This window comes from Podospora pseudocomata (assembly GCF_035222375.1).
Source record: "Podospora pseudocomata strain CBS 415.72m chromosome 1 map unlocalized CBS415.72m_1, whole genome shotgun sequence".
Taxonomy (NCBI): domain Eukaryota; kingdom Fungi; phylum Ascomycota; class Sordariomycetes; order Sordariales; family Podosporaceae; genus Podospora; species Podospora pseudocomata.
In genome coordinates, this window is record NW_026946363.1 from 3,781,928 (window position 1) to 3,799,251 (window position 17,324).

General features: G+C 53.6%; 5 protein-coding genes across 5 annotated transcripts; 3 read left to right on the plus strand and 2 right to left on the minus strand.

Annotated features, from left to right (window-relative positions):
- The first annotated feature begins 2,940 nt into the window (after nt 1-2,940).
- Nucleotides 2,941-6,134, plus strand: QC762_113370 (uncharacterized protein). Its single transcript, XM_062885756.1, has 5 exons — nt 2,941-3,584; nt 3,740-5,164; nt 5,217-5,409; nt 5,467-5,578; nt 5,650-6,134. The coding sequence occupies exons 1-5, from the start codon at nt 3,307-3,309 to the stop codon at nt 5,916-5,918; spliced, it is 2,277 nt and encodes a 758-aa protein (XP_062748796.1). The 5' UTR covers nt 2,941-3,306; the 3' UTR covers nt 5,919-6,134.
- Nucleotides 6,135-6,626: 492 nt separating this feature from the next.
- Nucleotides 6,627-9,345, minus strand: SUR1 (zinc-finger protein; the record flags this gene model as incomplete). Its single annotated transcript, XM_062885755.1, has 4 exons — nt 8,088-9,345; nt 7,178-8,029; nt 6,977-7,117; nt 6,627-6,916 (listed from the first exon to the last, which is right to left on the minus strand). The coding sequence occupies exons 1-4, from the start codon at nt 8,773-8,775 to the stop codon at nt 6,627-6,629; spliced, it is 1,971 nt and encodes a 656-aa protein (XP_062748797.1). The 5' UTR covers nt 8,776-9,345.
- A 239-nt stretch (nt 9,346-9,584) lies between these two features.
- QC762_113355 (uncharacterized protein) lies at nt 9,585-10,817 on the plus strand. Its single transcript, XM_062885754.1, has 2 exons — nt 9,585-10,392; nt 10,445-10,817. Exons 1-2 carry the CDS (start codon nt 10,156-10,158, stop codon nt 10,598-10,600), a joined length of 393 nt encoding a protein of 130 aa, XP_062748798.1. The 5' UTR covers nt 9,585-10,155; the 3' UTR covers nt 10,601-10,817.
- On the minus strand, nt 10,759-14,864 carry PRP5 (pre-mRNA processing RNA-helicase). The gene is made up of 3 exons (XM_062885753.1): nt 14,547-14,864; nt 14,115-14,486; nt 10,759-14,052 (listed from the first exon to the last, which is right to left on the minus strand). The coding sequence occupies exons 1-3, from the start codon at nt 14,682-14,684 to the stop codon at nt 10,957-10,959; spliced, it is 3,606 nt and encodes a 1,201-aa protein (XP_062748799.1). The 5' UTR covers nt 14,685-14,864; the 3' UTR covers nt 10,759-10,956.
- Nucleotides 14,865-15,278: 414 nt separating this feature from the next.
- On the plus strand, nt 15,279-17,039 carry QC762_113340 (uncharacterized protein). Its single transcript, XM_062885752.1, has 2 exons — nt 15,279-16,395; nt 16,451-17,039. The coding sequence occupies exons 1-2, from the start codon at nt 15,517-15,519 to the stop codon at nt 16,523-16,525; spliced, it is 954 nt and encodes a 317-aa protein (XP_062748800.1). The 5' UTR covers nt 15,279-15,516; the 3' UTR covers nt 16,526-17,039.
- The last annotated feature ends 285 nt before the right edge of the window (nt 17,040-17,324 follow it).

Consider the following 17,324-nt stretch of genomic DNA (forward strand, 5'->3'; position numbering starts at 1 on the left):
GATTGACCCCAAACACCGCCCAGCCGCTTGCGACCAAAGCTCCCCATCTCGTGTGCGGTTCCCAAAAGGTCTGGACGGTGTCTGGACCGAAAGCTACGATGCTGCTAAAATGGCTCGCACGCAAGGCACCGCAAAGCAAGCCATGGAACTGTACCTGAACCAGGACCACACCATCCTAGCTTACATCATTCTCATCTCTATGGGCCAATCACCAGCTAATTACGGCAGAGGTATTTCTTCCATTTTCCTGGTCGAATACTATGCAAAGTTCCATCGCTCACCACGACAGCAGGGCCATATATGCGGCAAAGAGCCATTCGTGAGTAAAAGAAACGTCCGTCTCCGAACTGTGCTTTGCCTGCCCCTTCACCTCTTGGACGGAACCCAACGCAACCCCGGGCGCCACACAGCGGTAGAACCCCCTCGTTGGCCTCGTGACGTGCCTTGTTTTGCACGCCCCGGTCTGTCTGCCCCCTCACCGATTGTTTCGATACCCACTCCCCAGACTCCGAGAAATTGGACGTGGTGGAACTGCCTGTTGTTGAGGCACCCCGCTCGGCTCAGCTTCCGGGCTCCTCGGGAGGGGCTACTGACGCTTAGATTCTTGGGTCGAATGTTCCTTACCTGATCGTGGGTTTCTCCGACTTCGCCATGAAGCTTCGCTGTCCTCGAAAGACCGGTAGGAAATCATCTTCAAGATGCCGTTGCATCACTGGCCTCAAGCATGCTACTCTTACCCTTGCGGAGTGAAACGAGTGAATGCTGCACACACCCCGCATAGCCTGAGCCTTTCTCAGACTCCCCACCTCCATAGAATTCATCCTGCAGCAGCATGCACAGTCTTGCTTCCCTACTGGGTTTCCGGAAAAGCAGAAGGGGGACGGCGTGGGCCTGACTGACACCGAGTGTGCAGTACATGGCCAGCACATACATGTTCCCTGCGGGGTGCGGTCAGTCTTGGTCGACGGGATGTGATGTGGGAATAGCTTCGTTCGCCGCTACCGTCACGGCACTGACACCCCCAAGAACGGGACTCCCGCCCGGTAGCCTCAGGTACCTCGACGGCCCCAGATTATCGCAGATGTTCCATTCTTCACCGCTCATCCCCTTGTTGATCAACTCATACAATCCCTAATTAGTTGAGCGGCTGCTGACCCAACCATCGTATAGCACTGCAGGCGAAGCCCCAAGCGCACTTAGACGCACATATCCTGCAAGCTGACCATTTTCTAACTCGGTGCAACCATTTCCTCTCTCAAACAAGTGGAACGTTTGACAGGCAATCTCAACAACAAAGCCCATGGCTGGAGCGAGGTTGGCCGTCAACAACAGGCAGCCTGAGGAGTCGAACTTGCAAAGTACCACAAGTCGGTCAGCACAAAGCAAACAGATCGTGGCTGCCAAGGTCGCAGAGTTGCGTGTGTTCGCCATGCTCTTCTCCGTTACGGTGTATCGTTTCTGCAGACGCAACGCTGCCCAGAACACCCACCTGCCGACAAGCCTTTGCGGCCTGCCTTCGAAGACTTCGAGGCCCGGCATGCCGAGGGATGTGTCTTTTTTCCACCAACGCTGACGAGGCAGATCATGCTGGTTTCTTCTGTCTTTTCGGCATAGTGCCATGCAGAGACATCATGACACCAAACATACAAATTTCACGAAAAACGAGCTTCCCGCTGGTATCTAGCCCTGTTTTGGTGCTTTCCCAGCATTATTTGAGCTTCCGGAAGAAAGGTAACACCCACCTTGCTGCCAACTCGAGACTTAAGGGAAACGGGGCTCGTGAAACTACGGCTGCTATGGAGGGAAAGGTCACAAGATGAGTCCCTGAGCAAACCTGACCGACTGACTACCGATTTGTTGGTTTTGTGTTGGGAAACTACCCTCCACTAAAAGGTCATCCTACATTGCTGACCCATGCTCTCTCTGAATCACACGTTGAAAGCTGATGAGTACAGCTTTACGGGGCAGCTAATAGTCCTATTTACTGTCAGAACAAGCGTTATGCAGTTTGTTGACCTACATACAGTACCGGTTATTCCGTGTAGAGCGTGCTGGAGGGACCCAGCTTCAGGGCCCAGAGTCTAAGCAGCAGTTGGACATCCAGGAGATGACGTCTCACAAGCCCAATCGATGCAGGCGGCCAATGGGAGGCAGGCAGAGGAATTTGTGCTATAACTGTCCATGCCAGCGCCACCTGGGATTGAATTGCCTAAATGCATTAGTCTTGGTTGGAAGCTGTGTCGTGGGCTGTGAATGGGTTAATGGGCCTGCTTGTCCACACCACCGTCATCATCGCAATCATCTTGGTATCAAGACGGCTCTGGCGCAATCTCGGGGCCTCTGATTGTATCCTGCGATGTCGGGTTTCCATGACAGGCGCAGGAAGCTGTCAACAAGAATCATCTTCCGGTAGCCCACTCTTACACTCTATCTAAATCGACGGCGTCGGGAGGCAACCCGTATGCACGGATACCATTTCGGTTCTGTACACGCCTTGGAGATTCACACTTGGGTCACTACGCTTGCCGTCGTTCAATCGCCGACATCGCACCGCCCATGCTAGCCTCGATTGGTCCATCAAGGGTCTTATCACGGTGTGTGTGGATGGTGATGCTCTTGCTGTCCATGTAGAAGCTGAGGTACCTTGCAAGTCCAGGAAAGTACCACCACCGTCAGTTCGTATCGTCTTCCGGCGCGTCGGACTGATGAATTCTTTCTTGTTTGTTCATCACCATCATCGGCTGCTGGCTCAATCGTGGATCCGTTATGCAGTGGCACGAGCCGATGGTGGTAGACCTAGGAAGCTGCCCCGCGTTGACCGCTTGATGTTGCCCTGCCCCTCATTGATTGATTTGCCAACCGGGGGTCAACGCCGAAATGGGTGCAACACGCTAGAGATGTTGATTTTTCTGTTCAATTATTATTTCTTGAAAAGGCATTGGGTATTAATTGAGGGGCATCAGTACATGAGGCCCAATGTTCCCTGCCTCGAGCTCATTTTGAATCCACAGGCAAAGTTTCCATCTGAATGACCCCTCCTTCCCTTGCGGGAGAAAAGCTCCCGTCTCGAATCTCGACCTTCCCCTCCATGTGGTGGCTTGCAAGGCTGAGAGCTCCAGATGCCAAGAGTCAAGACCCCCGCAATGTGGCTGAATAGCAAGTGGCGCTCAGGTAAGGTCTCGGCCAGCCGCGGCTGCAACAGCTCCATAGTTGCAGGTACCGGCCGATTCGGGCAGTTTGGTAGTAGGAGAAGGTTGTCAACTATTGGAGCTCGGAGTTTTGGGCGTTATTGTTGCCGCCTTTTCGATGCGTCTTTCCTTTCGAGCCCCTCTCCCGTCAAGAGGTTTGTTGAGGCTCACTTCTTCGGCACCAACTGCCCGGCCATCACTCGGTCGTCCATCAACAGATCTCAAATCCACCAGATCTCTATTACCGCTGCAGCCGCGCCGTCTATTCAACATGAACTCCCAGGAGCTTACCCAGTACTACGCCGATGCCCCGCCTGCTGTCGTCAGGCTCGAAATCGAGAAGCACTTCAACGCCTTGGATGACAAGGCAAAACGTTATGCCCACTTTATCAGCCGGTAAGGGAGCCTACTTATAACTCATTACTGGTCACATGAGTCCATCCATCCCTGAGGTTGGGCTTATACGCACCTCTGCCATTCCCGCGTGATCACACCTTATAATTCATATGTATTTGTAAACAAAGCAACACAATTGCTAACACCTGGGACAGAGCATCCCTTGCGGGTAACCGCATAGTCCTGAGGCAGGTCTCACCCGAGTCCGAGTCCATCTATGATTTTATCATTGCTCTTCACAGGGCCGCCGCTGGTGATTGGAAGGGTCTTGCCAAGAAAGTTGGTGTTGACGAGGCCGGTCTTTCAGCTTTCCTCCAATATGCTGCTCAGTTCCTCGGCAACAGTGGCAACTACAAGAGCTTTGGCGACTCCAAGTTCATTCCAAGGTGTGATGAGTCCGTCTTCACTGCTCTTGCCTCTGCCTCGCCCGAGGCGGAGAAGCACTTGAAGGCTACGGATGGCGCCATCTTCTCAGCTGACAAGCCTGGCCTGCTTCACCTCGGTTTCACGGACGAGGGTCACTTGACCACGTACTACCCGGACTCTCCTAGCATCATCAAGGATGAGATTGATGCTGTGGCCAAGTGGATGCAGGTCAAGGGATTGCTCCCAGAGAATACCAGACTCCGCAAGACTGAGGATGGTGTCTTTGAGCTGCTCATTGCATCTGCCATCACCAGCTTTCCTGCCGATGGTGGCGATGCCGGGAAGGAGGCCGAGTTTGTGATCAGCGAGGGGCCTCTTGAGGGCAGGACCATCAAGCTGGTCTATGGTGACTACTCCAAGGAAATGGCTGAGATCACCAAGAACATCAAGAAGGCGGCTGAGAATGCCGAGAACGAGACCCAGGTCAAAATGCACACTGCGTATGCCAAGTCCTTTGAAGAGGGCTCTCTTTTGGCGTTCAAGGACTCTCAGAGATATTGGGTAAAGGATCAAGGGCCGATGGTCGAGTCCAACATTGGCTTCATCGAGACCTACCGGGACCCTGCCGGTATTCGTGGCGAGTGGGAGGGCTTTGCTGCCGTTGTTAACCAGGACAGAACTCGGGCCTTTGGCGAGCTCGTCAGATCCGCACCATCACTTATCCCTCTCCTGCCATGGGGCAAAGATTTTGAGAAGGACAAGTTCCTGTCCCCAGACTTCACGTCGCTTGAGGTGTTGACGTTTTGCGGGTCCGGCATCCCGGCCGGTATCAACATCCCCAATTACGACGACATCCGACAACTTGAGGGCTTCAAGAACGTGTCTCTCGGCAATGTACTCAGCGCCAAGGCCCCAGATGAGAAGATCCCCTTCATTGCGGAGAGTGATCTTGAGGTGTATAAAAAGTACAGAGATGCTTCTTTCGAGGTCCAGGTCGGTCTGCACGAATTGACTGGACACGGTTGCGGCAAGCTTCTACAGGAGACCGCCCCCGGCGTTTACAACTTCGATGTCAAGAACCCACCTGTGAGCCCAGTCACCGGCAAGCCTATCACCACATGGTATAAGCCGGGCCAGACCTGGGGTTCCGTCTTTGGTGGTCTTGCTGGTGCTTATGAGGAGTGCCGTGCTGAGCTTGTGGCTATGCATCTCAGGTTTGTTTTCTCGTCTAGATTATGTGCGGTATAGCCTCTGACATGGAGACAGCTGTGAATTCTCCGCCCTCAAGATCTTCGGCTTCGGCGACGGCTCCACGGACATTGACGGCGAGGCTGGGGATGTTCTGTATGCCTCGTACCTCAGCATGGCTCGTGCTGGTTTGACATCCATCGAGTTCTGGGACCCCAAGTCTCAAAAGTGGGGGCAGCCTCACTGCCAGGCTCGTTTTGCCATTCTCAAGGTATGCTTTTGCGCTGTATAAGGCGCTGGAATTGTTGTGCTAACCGGCATGAAACAGTCTTTCCTCGAGGCTGAGGATGATTTCTGCAAGCTGGAGTACAAGAATGAGGATCTCTCTGACCTCACCATTCGCCTTGATCGCTCCAAGATTTTGACCAGTGGTAGAAAGGGTACGTTGAGTTTCGGTGTTTTTTTGTGTATCTGGTGCAAAGAACAAAAACTAACTCCTGTTTTCCTGCAGCCGTTGGTGACTTCCTCCAGAAGCTCCACATCTACAAGTCCACCGCTGATGTCGAGACCGGTTCCAAGTTCTTTACTGAGATGAGCAACGTTGGTCTTGAGTACTGGGGCACCAAGGTCCGGAATGTGGTTCTTAAGAACAAGCAGCCGAGGAAGGTCTTTGTCCAGGCCAACACTTACCTGGATGAGAAGACCGGTCAGGTCACGATCAAGCACTATGAGCCAACGCTGGAGGGTGTGATCGAGAGCTGGGCTGACAGGGAGGAGTGACTGTCGATTGCAAGAGGTGGTGGGGTTGAGGAAGGTAGAACATGGCTTCGATCTGTCCTTTAAATACCTAGTCGACAGACAAAGCAACCTGTGGCCAAAGACCGAGGTTGAATTGAATGAATCAACACAAGAATCTTCACTCAAAGTGGTTGTGTACCAAGCAAGTAAAAGTATTCAAATCGCTCATATTTTGATAACCATAACAGTATTAAAATGACAAAGAAAGACATGAAGACAATAAAAGCATAGCATTCTTCCCAGCTATGCAAGTCGAAAATAACCCAGTGAACCGTTTTCCTTTTGGGGTATCAATGGTTCATGTCCCTCCTCCTCTGCTCTTTCTTGCATTCCCTTCCTTCATAAAACAAATCAGTACCCGCCACCAAAGTGCACCAAATCCCTCACTGCCAACACCATCAAGGCCTGTCTGTCCATCACACAGCATTCCCCTCTGACCCTTTTCTACCTCCCAGATCTGATCTGAACATGACTGATCCATACACCAAAGATTCCAACCACTTCGCCTGTCAACCTAAGGGCCTCCCACGCACTGCAGTATTTATATACCCATACCCGGCGCGCATCTCCTTCTTGACTCAAACATCTCGAACTCGACCATTTGATCTCAGCTACCGTCCTGTCGGCATGCCTACCCCACCCCCTCCTCCAACAAAAAAAAAAAAAGGGAAAAAACCCGTAATCAACCCCTCACGTCTCCTCCCCCTGACTCCCCGCCATCTCAGGAGCCTCACTAGACCTCATACCCCCCCCCTCCTCCCCCCCACTGTCCCCCCTCCCTAGATTATGCGTCTTCATATGCCTCCTCAGCTGGTCCTGCCTGTGAAAGTTCCTGTCACACCCCTCCACCAAGCAGTTAAACCTCCCTTTCACCTCGTGCGTCCGCTTGTGTTTCGACAGGTTGCTCGATTCGCTGAACCCTTTACCACAAACAGGGCAGGTGAGGGGCTTAGCGCCGCTGTGGACTCTTTGGTGCATTGCTAAGAGACAGATAAGTTAGTGATGATGGGGAAAGGAAAGAAAAGGGGGGGGGGACAGACTGAGAGCAGAAGGGTAACGAAACGTTTTGCTGCATAGGTTGCAAGAAAGAGGCTTTTCGTTGCTGTGGATAAACAGGTGTTGAGTCAGGGCTTGTTTTGCCGAGAAGCCCTTTTGGCAGACGGGGCAGATGTGTGGTTTGTCTATGGGGTTTGTTAGCAATTCAACAGGGATGGGACGGAGAGAAGGAGGGGGGATCTTACGCCCAATATGTGTCTGCATATGTCTTTCGATTTTACTCCTCTGCGGAAAACCACTCGCACCCGGAGCACTCCGCGGGCAGTCATCCCACCCACATCTGAACCCCTGATCCCCTGGACGCTTTTGCGCATGTTTGATGTGGCAGTTGGATGCGTGTCTGAACAACGCCTCGGCGTCATCGAAAACAAACCCGCAGATTTCAGAAGCGCCTTCTTCCCGCCAGAGACAGCGGTGTTCTTCTGTTTCCATCTTGACATTGTCGTCGTCGTCTGTTGACGTGACTATGGAGAGGCTTCGACTGTGCTTGACGTCGGTCATTTCAACGTTAGTCGACGTAGGGGTTAATGGTGAGGGAGTCCCGAGTGAGGCTGTGGTGTCAGAGGTGTCCAGGGCTGGTTCTGGGGGTGACATTGTTTCCCTCGATGAAATGATGTTATGGTTCTGAAAGCCCCTCATTTGACCAGGCCTTGTACTTGGTGGCGGCGGCATGTTCGCGAACTGGACTTTGTGATGAGAGAAGAAATGGGCCGCATAAGCCTCCGGGTCGTGGTACTGAGCTCCACATTCTTGTAACATCTGGTTGAGCTGATTCCTTTGGTTTATTTGGTTCAACTGGTTCATCTGCTGGAGGTTGAACTGGTTGAATGCATCGGTATTGTTGAAGACGGGCATGTGACATTGGGTATAGATGGAAGGATCCCCCAGTGGACATGGTGTGGTGCAAGGCTGCAAGTTTGAATCGTCGTGAGCAATTAGCAAGTGGTTTGCAACGCTGCCCACCGCGTTCCAGGGAGGCGATAGTAAAAAGTTGTTTTGGGAGGGCTGGGCCAGACCGCAGCCTAGGTTATTCATTGCTGTTCACCAAGCATGAGCCCAAGAATAACGCTTAAAGGGGGAACTATGAAAGCCTACATTGTTGTTGGAAATCAAAACTGTGCTGCGGCGAGGACAGACCAGGCGCGTGGTTGATCGAGATGAGGGCAGCAGCCCCATCACGGACCTCCTCCGGTACATGAACAACAGGCCGCGAGGGGCAGTTCTGGTCTGTACAAGCGTCCTCTTCGGTTTCACATTCTTCCCCGGTGCACTTGCCCGTCATGGTACACTCGCTGTCACAGCACCCGCTGGCGCTCATTGATTGGCAATCCTCCTCCTCGCAGTGCGAGGCCATGGTGGAAGACATGTGGTGGTCAAAACACTGCTGGTACGGGTTTGACAGGTCAAGATCGGTATGGAACTGGTGCTGCTGGAGGGGCATGGTGCTGAGGTCCATTTGATATTGGTTGTTTTGCCATCGCGTCTGCGGCGCCAGAGAAGCTGGAGCCCCGCGATGGTTGAACTGTTGGAAGCCATTGTAGAGGCCGACGCCCATGCAGGCGTCTACGCATAGATCGTCGTGCGACTCGTAGGCCACGCTGCCCGTGTTCATCCGCGATGGATCGGTGCCCATATGCGCCATGGTCTGGTGTGAAAGCTGGCTCTGGGCCATGGCAGAGAAATCGAGATTGCTCAGTTGTTGGTCGCCGCTGCTCTGCGAGTGCCGGTGGAAGCCATCGCCGTATCCGGGAAAGCGTTGAGGTTGCCCGAAGGAGCCGTCCATGATTCGGCGCGCTTCTGAGCGCCCAAGAATTGGGGACGGGGGACGGGGGACGGGGGACGGGGGGTGGGTGGGTGAGGGCGAGGGCGAAGAAGAGGGTGGGTTCGGGGCAACGGCCCAATAAGCGACGAGTCGGCAGCGGGCAGCGAACGGTGGGTTGTGGGCACCTAGGGGACGACTACTGAGTGCGCGCCCGAGAGGGCATCTACAACGACGACGACAGTGATGGCGGGATGACAGGCGGGCGGTTGCTTGAAGAAGCTTTGGGCAAATGGCGGCTCTGCGCTTGAGAATTGATGGGTCGGCAGGTTGTGGATCAGAAAGGCGAGCACGTCGACAATATTATTTTGCACTTTGTGAGAACCTTGACGGCCTAGCAAAAGACCCGCTGTGCGTCTCTTACTGGTCCCAGTCCCACCTGCCTCACTCTTTGACTTGTACTTGACATGTGCAATTGACCAACCAATTCAAAACTCGAGTGAAACTGTTTTTCTGATATCTAGGGAACAAAATCGTTGTATAATTCAGATGCAGGCATCTTTTGACACCTCCTGAGCGTCCTCTTTCCATCTTGTTGGTGGTGTTCTTCCCTGTGGGCCAACTGCCCCCTCCAGGGCACCGCACGTGGGGTTCACAATCGATGCGGGGCTTCAAAGACTGGAAGGAAAAGGACTATCTTGATTGGCTGGACACTTCATCATTGGTTTCACTGCCATTGTTACATGCCTTTTCGAGGTGTGGACTTGGGGGGGCTCTCTATACTCAAATACATATATGTACTTAGATGTCCATGTAACGGGCTGATGTGCCTTCGATTTGTCAAGCCAACAGCATAAATCTCCATGGGCACATGCCACTGTTCGACTCCCCAGCATGTGAAATTCGCCCATGTTGATCGCAAGTCAACTGATGATGGTGATGAGACTGAGACCAATCTTGACTTTGATACGCAGCTCAGGCACCCGGCTTCCCCAGTAAACTTGACATAACCCGTATATGCACAACATCAGGCCTCTCTCCTCTCATTGGGAAGAGCACTAAACCCCAATCCCATTGTTCCTAAACGGCAGGGCGTCGTCGGCATCTGCCATCAGCAAACGACCTAGCCAAGAGCCTCCTTCGGCTCGGCTTGCCGGGCGGGGGCCAAGCCATCGCCAGCCACGTCAACTGCCTACAGAGTACGGATTTCGCCTTGACGCCGAGATCAAACCCGCCAGTGATATCACCAATCCATACCAACCAGTTCAATTTACAAGTAAATCACTACTTTCAAACACCATATTCCGAGTTAACCATCCGGCCCACCATAACCACCATCACCCAACCTTATCTCCAGCCACAGCCCCTCACCTCACTCACCAAAAGTATCATATCACCCACACCATGGGCAACCTCTGCGGCAAACCCTCCTCGGACACTTTCTCCTCCCCCGGCCGCCGGCTGGACTCCGCCCCTCCCCCCGGTAAACCCTCCTCCGCCTCCGTCCCACAGTTAGTCTCCGCCGCCAAAACCTCCAAAGCCCCCCCGAAAGTCGGCGGTCCTCCTCGGACCCTGGGCGGCGGCGGTAATCCCTCTTCATCTCAAGATGACGCGAGGAGAAAAGCTGCAGAGGCAGCAGAAGTATGCCACCCACACTCGCACCACTTGATGATAATGCTGACACCTCTCCCAGGCCCGTCTCCAGCAATCCAAAAAAGGCGGCAAGCTACAGGCCCAACTGGATAAAGACAAGGCCAAGACCAGAGTCGATACCCTCAAGGACGCGAGTGATATTGAGAGGCGGCATCGGGATGCGGACAGCAATGCTGAAATTTTGCGGAATTCCTAGATTCCCTTGTTCTTGTTTCATGAGGTCGGGTGGTTAAGGTGGCGTTTTGGGTGTTGTGAGATGCCATTGTTTTGCATACGTTTTGTTTTTGTTTTCTCAACTCACAGGAGCATCATTTTGTACATATTTCACATTCAGAGCAGCGGGCTACAGCAGGGTACAGTTGATTATCAAGTTGAATTGTTATAATACCCTCTCTCTCTACCTTCCATATACGCTCTGAACACAAAACCCCTACATGATTGAAACACCATATGGACGCCAACCAATGTTGTTCCCACTCTGAAAGCTTTCGCCATGATGAAGCATAACAAACCGGCCCCTGACGAGAAATCCTAGCACAAATCCCCCCTTTTTTATGTGATGGTATACCTCCCACTAGCAGGCGCCCTGCTCTCCGCATCCGCCGCCGCAATCGTGCCCTCCCTCAACAACCGAGTAAGCTCCGAAAGCGCGTTGCCCACCACCACCTCGGTATCACCCTCAATAAGAATATACAACTTCGCCTCCTGGCCCGGCCCGGGCTCCTTCCCGGGAGGATAGTAAGTACCCTTTGTGGTGATCGACGTCCCAGTAGCCTCCAAGATTTTGGCCACGTTCGTGCGGTTGGTGACTGCCCACCTGGCCTTTTGAGGGAAGTCGTTGATCTCCAATGTGGCATGAAAAGCACCCGCATCCGGACCCTTATTGTCAATCGGCTGGCCTGGTCTAAGCTGGCCAGCTCTCGCCAACCGGGCGTTGATTTCGCTGATGGCCGAGGCAGCCTTATCCAAAGCACCCCCACCCTTGCCCGCGCCAGCACTGCTGCTGCCAGCAATGACGCCGCTGCTCTTGATGACACCGTGCTCAAGCCCACCGCTAGCCTTGCCCTCCGCCGCCTCCGTCTTGGAGGCATCCCGAGAAACAATGGCGCTGACAGCAGCCTGGATGGCTTCCTTCGCCTTGTCCTTCTTGGTCTCTTCGTCCTTGTCATCTCCCTTGTCTTCTTCCTCCTCGCCTTCGGCTTTGTGGGTTTTGCGCTCGCGAAGACGAGCAGCTTCACGCTCCTTGTCCAGCCTCTCCAAACCTTTGCCACCAAATCCACTGGCGTCTTTGGCTTTGCCAGCCTTGACTTTCTCTTTCCAGGACTTGCGCATCTCATTGAGCCGTTCCGGGACAGGCTGCCCACTCTGCTCGAGAGCCTTGGCCACACCAGGAGCACAGTTCTCTTGCTCTTCGGTGATAAAAGTGACAGCTGTACCGGTGTTGCCTGCCCGACCAGTTCGGCCGGCACGGTGGACATAATCTTCCAAATGGTTGGGGACATCGTAGTTGATGACCAGCTTCAGCTGCTTCACATCCAGACCACGGGCCGCAACTGAGGTGGCGATGAGGATAGGGCAGACACCCTTCTTGAAATCAGAGATGGTAGAGTTGCGATCTTCCTGATCTTTGCCGCCGTGGATGGACATGCAGCCGTAACCGCGGCGCAGGAGCTCTCGCAACAGATCGTCCGCCTTCTCTTGACGCTCCACAAAGATCAGGGCGCGAACGTCATCATCGTCGGCATACAGCTCTCCGAGAAGCTCCAATAGGCGGACAAACTTCTTGGACTCGTCAATGATCTCCACGACCTGAGTGATCTCGGGCGCCACGACACTGCGTCCTCCCACCGTGATTTCTACCGGGTCCCGAAGAACCTTTTTCGTCAGAGCGTCAATGATGCGAGGCATGGTGGCTGAAAACAAGATGGTCTGCCTATCCGGCCTGACATTATTGAAAATCTTCATGACCTGCGGCTCAAAGCCCATGTCAAACATGCGATCTGCTTCGTCCAGCACTAAATACGTGGCACGCTTCAGGTTGGTTACACGTCCAGAATTGGCGGCCAGGAGATCAATCATACGTCCGGGTGTAGCGACAATGATCTCGGCGCCACGCTTGAGCTCGGCGATCTGGTCCTTGATAGCATTGCCACCATAGGCAGCAACTGCACGAAGCTTCAAAACCTTGGTAAACGGCAGCAGGTCGGTGTAAATTTGGGTGCACAGTTCTCTTGTGGGTGTCATGATCAGGGCGATTGGGCCATCGTCGCCGCTCACTGGGTCTTGATCCTTGATGTGACGAAGCATTGGGAGCGCAAACGCCATAGTCTTGCCTGAGCCCGTCTTTGCCACACCGATTACATCTCGGCCAGACATGATGACGGGCAAGGCTTGCATCTGGATTGGTGTAGGCTTCTCATAGCCGAGGCCTTCGATGGTGTCCAGGATGGGTCGCGTTAGGCCACACTGAGACCACTTTTGCACAGGTCTCGGGATATTCTTGCCAGAGACTTTGATGCCGTCCAACTCCAATCTAAGCTCGTTTGCTTCTTCCTCTGTCATTTGACTGAGCTCGAGCGGCTCAACCCAAAAGTTCTTCCGGATTTTGTTGAGCTCAAGCTTGCTATAGTCAATGACGGGAATGTCCTTCTTCTTTTTCTTGGCAGCCATGGCGAGAATAGATGACGGGTCGGCCTTGTCTGCCTCGTAACCGTAATTGTCATCACTGTAGTACGCCTCAGGCTCAAACGCCTTCTTGCCGTTCGCTTGGTTGCCATTTGGTTTTGACGATATGCCGCTGTTTGGAACTTTCTGTTCCAGATCAGCCATAAAGGCATCCAGGGGATCAATCTCTTCGTCAACATCCATGGCGTTGTCAGCTGGTGTTGGGTCTTCCTTCTCGGCAGCGAGGATCTCGGAGTCTACCTCCATAGCCATGCCCTCTTTCTGGATGCGTTCATCGCGCCGTTCTTGGAGGATTCGCTGTGCTTCGGCCATTTCCTCCTCGTTGCGACCCAAGACAAGATCCAAGTCGTCCTCGACATCGTCATCGGCATCAGCATCGACATATGGTGTAGTGTCAGCATTTTCTAAAGCGAAGTCCGGGAGCTTGACAAGTTTGCGCTTGATAATCTCCTCATCGTCCATGTCGAGCTTGCGCTTTGAGGTTGACTTCTGGTTGTCAGCAGCCTTCTGAAATCCGAACGTACTCAGTGTTCTGTTGGTGGGAAGAAGCCCGCCTTCCTTTTTGGCTACTATGGCCGACCCTCCCTGGTTGCTCAGTTTTACATCACCAAGTTTGACATCGCCCAGCTTGGTTGGTGAGCTGGCGCGGTTGCCCCTGGCGTTCCTGGCAATGGCCTTGGGGTCGAATTTGCTGACAAAAGCCTGAGTTAACGCCGGAGATGCAGCTGCAGTGGTGGGGGCAGGGCTGGTGGGAGTGGGCGAGGCCTTCGCAGGGCTGCTGGGGACGGTGCCGCCGGCTCTCTGGTCCATAGCTGCGAGTAGTTTCCTGGTGCTCCCGGCTGAAACATCGGCCTCCTTAGCTTCCTTCATGGCGTGCTTCTCCTTCATGGCTTGAAGTTTGCGCAACCGTTCAGCCTTCTTTTCAGCTTCCGACTGAGCTGGGGTTGGTGTAGACTTAGCTGGCTGTATGGGCAAGATGTTGTCAGTAAAACCTGCGAAAAATGTCGAAAACCAAGGGAACATACCTCGCTGGGCTTGATTGGTGCAGCACTCTCTGCTGGCTTGGGTTGACCCCGGGGTCGAGTGCCATCCCCCCGGTCTGTTGAGCCATCCCGGCGGGGCCTGCGGTCGCGGGAGTCATCCCTCCTAGAACGGTAGTCTCTGTCCCCTTCTCTACTATCCCTACCATCCCTGCTGCGAGGTCTTCGACGTTCTGGGGAGCGCACCCTATCAGGTCCTCTGTCGCGTGACCGTCTCCTATCACGGTGGCCACCACCCACACCATCCCGACGTGCACCTCGGTAATAATCGTCATCTCGGCGGTCTAGGGAGCGGTCTCTCCAGCGATACGAGTCGCGATCTTTATCTCGGTCCCGCTCGCGGTCACGGTATCGGCGCTGGGAAAGGACAGACATGTCAGCACCACACTGAACCCTATCTCGGGGGAACCAACTCACATCTGGGCTACGGGAGCGGCGGCGGCGATCACGCGAGCCATCACGGCGGTCGCGGTCGCGTCGATCATCCTCTTTCCGCTTTCGCGCAGCATGACTTCCTGCAGGAGATGGTGAGCGCGAGTCTCTGGGCCGAGCCATTCTGTGTGGTTTGACGGTGGCTCAGCAATAGTCTGTGGCGGTAAAGTACTTTTATGGAAGCAGTTGACTTCAAGTTAGTGTGCCGAATCAATGTCTTCGATCTTCATGCCGATGTGGACGTGGTGGCGCTGGATATGATGTCTACAAACTCCCGAGTGTGAGGACGGAGGAGGGTTTCGAAGTCGCAGAACATCAAGTCACTGCAATGTGGACCGTGCTGGAGAAGTTTGAAGGTGGGACTTTGGAACACTGCACCGTGTTGTTTAACAGCTTTCCGTGACTTTCCACTGTGAGGTCTGGGCTTGCTCCTTTAGGGCATATCACAGTGCGGGTGAGCACGGTGGAGGTCAACATGACGTATAGACTGTGGTTCTGAGAAAGCACAAAGCCAAAGACTCAACATGATGTTGAAAAACTCGAACAATCTAAATAATATTCATAGAGCTGAAGTATCAGTCATATATCATACGCTTCTTTCAACCAATCTCAAGCAATGGCAGTCGTTTTGTGTGTGCATGTACAAGAGGGCATCTTCAACAAACAAGAATCTTGGCAAATAGTCCGTGCGAATCCTGTCCCACCTTCTTGAGACCTGGGTCGCAGGTAAACAGCACCACGGCTCTTGCTTGCAGCTTGGGAACACGGACCGCATCTTGGAAGCTTGGTAGCTAGGGTAAGAAGAAGCTGGCCAACCACCTCCCAGCATAAATCGCAATCTCCCCAGCAGCGTCACTGCAACAGCTGCTTGTTGCGAACCCCTCTCACTCCAACAACACCCGCCATCACCACACTACCTCCAATTGTAGCCTCAACTCCCACCGCCGCTGTCGCCATGCTCTCCTCCACTGGGCTCGCGGCTGCCCGCCGGGTCCGCGTCATCGGCATGCGCTCAGTTTTCTCGAGCATTGCCCGTATCTCGACCCGCAGCGCAGCCTGCCCCAAGGTCCGCGCGAGCGTTCGCATTGCCGCCGTTTTCAATCGAGGATTTGCCGCCGCTGCCTCCCGCTCAGCTACCAAGACAGCCACAGCCACAGCCACCAGGAAGACTACTACTACTACCAAGAAGCCGGCCGCTAAGACGACCACTGCTGCGAGGCAGAAGAAGAAGGCTTCATCGACGAAGAAACCCACAGCCAAGAAGGCTGCCCCCAAGAAGAAGACTGTCCCCAAGAAGACAGGGCGCCTTAAGAAGACTGTCAAGGAAGTCCCAGAAAATGTGAAGCTTTTCCGGAAGGTCAAGGAGCTGAAAGCCAAGGCTCTTCTCAACGAGCAGCCACGCGGACTCCCAGCAAGGTCGTGGTTGGTTTTCGTGCAGAAAAACGGTGGTGTACCAAAAGGTCAGACCGCTACGGAGTTCATGTCGGCTATGAAGAAGCAGTTTGCGGCTCTCTCGTCTGTGGAGAAGCAGGCTCTTCAGGACGAAGCTCGTGCGAACAAGGTGAGGAACGATGCGGCCCTGATCAACTGGATCACGACGTATCCAGTTGAGACCATCGAGGCTGCAAACTTGGCTCGGAGCCATCTCAAGAGGCTCGGCAAAACAGCCAAGCTCTCCCTTCCTGACCCCCGCAGACCCAAGGGTCTTCTAAGTCCCTACATCATCTTCACGACTCAGCGAATGAAGTCTGGGGACCTTGACAACATTCCCCCCACGGCTAGAGTGGCTGCCATTGGCAGTGAGTGGAGGGCGTTGAGTGAGACTGAACGCCAGGTACGTGCCCAGCAGCTATACGACTTTTTCAATGTTTACTAACGAGGCTCGCCAGCCTTTCTACGAAGCCGCTGAGAAGGACAAGGAGCGTTACAAGGTTGAGAGGGCGTCTCTTTCTCCTTCCCCTTAAACGAACAGAGGAGAGAGTTTTGAGCCCTCCATCACACCGGCGCCATAGCCTAGCCAGCCATATTGGTGGCTTGAGCTTTGTGAAACAAAGTAAAAATGTGCAAAAGAAGTGACAACCTTGTGGCTTCTATCCCCCAATGAACATGCAAATACAGTCAGTATGTCTACGACGATAGCTGGCGTTGGGTGTAGTTGGCGGCTGGGAAGGAGGCAGGAGGCCGGGAATATTAGAGACAGATGGGTAGCTCAATGCTGCTAGGGGTGGAGGCAATATTTGGTTCTTTCGCTTGGCTCGCCGTTCAGTTTTCCATGGGTTTTTCCTTCCCAAAGTCGGGTATGTTCGGTCTGCTTTGATAGTGATGAGCAGATAGTGTAACTTGTATCAGGAACTGTACAATTTTCTTGTGTGCGGTCTCACCAAAAACAAACAAACGGATATCAAAATTAGTGTGATGTTGATGGGGTTTCGTTAGCCCCTTGGTGTACATAGGTCAGGTCATAACCATGTTTTATGTAACGTGATCCACCATCGAGCGGGACACCCCATCGACCGGGACACTTTTCCAGACCACAACCACAACAAACTCTAAAATCCCATAAAACACTAATCAAATCAATTGCAGCTACTCAGCATCACTTGAAGCATCTGTTTCCCCAGCCTCTGGGCATGTCCTTGCATTGTGGCCAGTCTTGCGGCAGATGCCACAGTGCCGCGAACCCATCCGACGCCTCTTTGACGACCCTTCATTTCCGCTTTCGACGCGTCCTTCCGCTTCAACTACGCCCTTCTCTGCCATTAT

Bases quoted from the DNA above. Each gene is read 5' to 3' on its own strand.
- PRP5 (XM_062885753.1), bottom strand. From the start codon at position 14,684: ATGGCTCGGCCCAGAGACTCGCGCTCACCATCTCCTGCAGGAAGTCAT. The intron at 14,487-14,546 runs GTGAGTTGGTTC...GTCCTTTCCCAG, and splicing joins GCCGCTCCCGTAGCCCAGAT to CGCCGATACCGTGACCGCGA. The intron at 14,053-14,114 runs GTATGTTCCCTT...TTGCCCATACAG, and splicing joins CACCAATCAAGCCCAGCGAG to CCAGCTAAGTCTACACCAAC.
- QC762_113355 (XM_062885754.1), top strand. From the start codon at position 10,156: ATGGGCAACCTCTGCGGCAAACCCTCCTCGGACACTTTCTCCTCCCCC. The intron at 10,393-10,444 runs GTATGCCACCCA...CACCTCTCCCAG, and splicing joins AAGCTGCAGAGGCAGCAGAA to GCCCGTCTCCAGCAATCCAA.
- QC762_113370 (XM_062885756.1), top strand. From the start codon at position 3,307: ATGCGTCTTTCCTTTCGAGCCCCTCTCCCGTCAAGAGGTTTGTTGAGG. The intron at 3,585-3,739 runs GTAAGGGAGCCT...CACCTGGGACAG, and splicing joins TATGCCCACTTTATCAGCCG to AGCATCCCTTGCGGGTAACC. The intron at 5,579-5,649 runs GTACGTTGAGTT...GTTTTCCTGCAG, and splicing joins TTTGACCAGTGGTAGAAAGG to CCGTTGGTGACTTCCTCCAG.
- QC762_113340 (XM_062885752.1), top strand. From the start codon at position 15,517: ATGCTCTCCTCCACTGGGCTCGCGGCTGCCCGCCGGGTCCGCGTCATC. The intron at 16,396-16,450 runs GTACGTGCCCAG...GAGGCTCGCCAG, and splicing joins TGAGTGAGACTGAACGCCAG to CCTTTCTACGAAGCCGCTGA.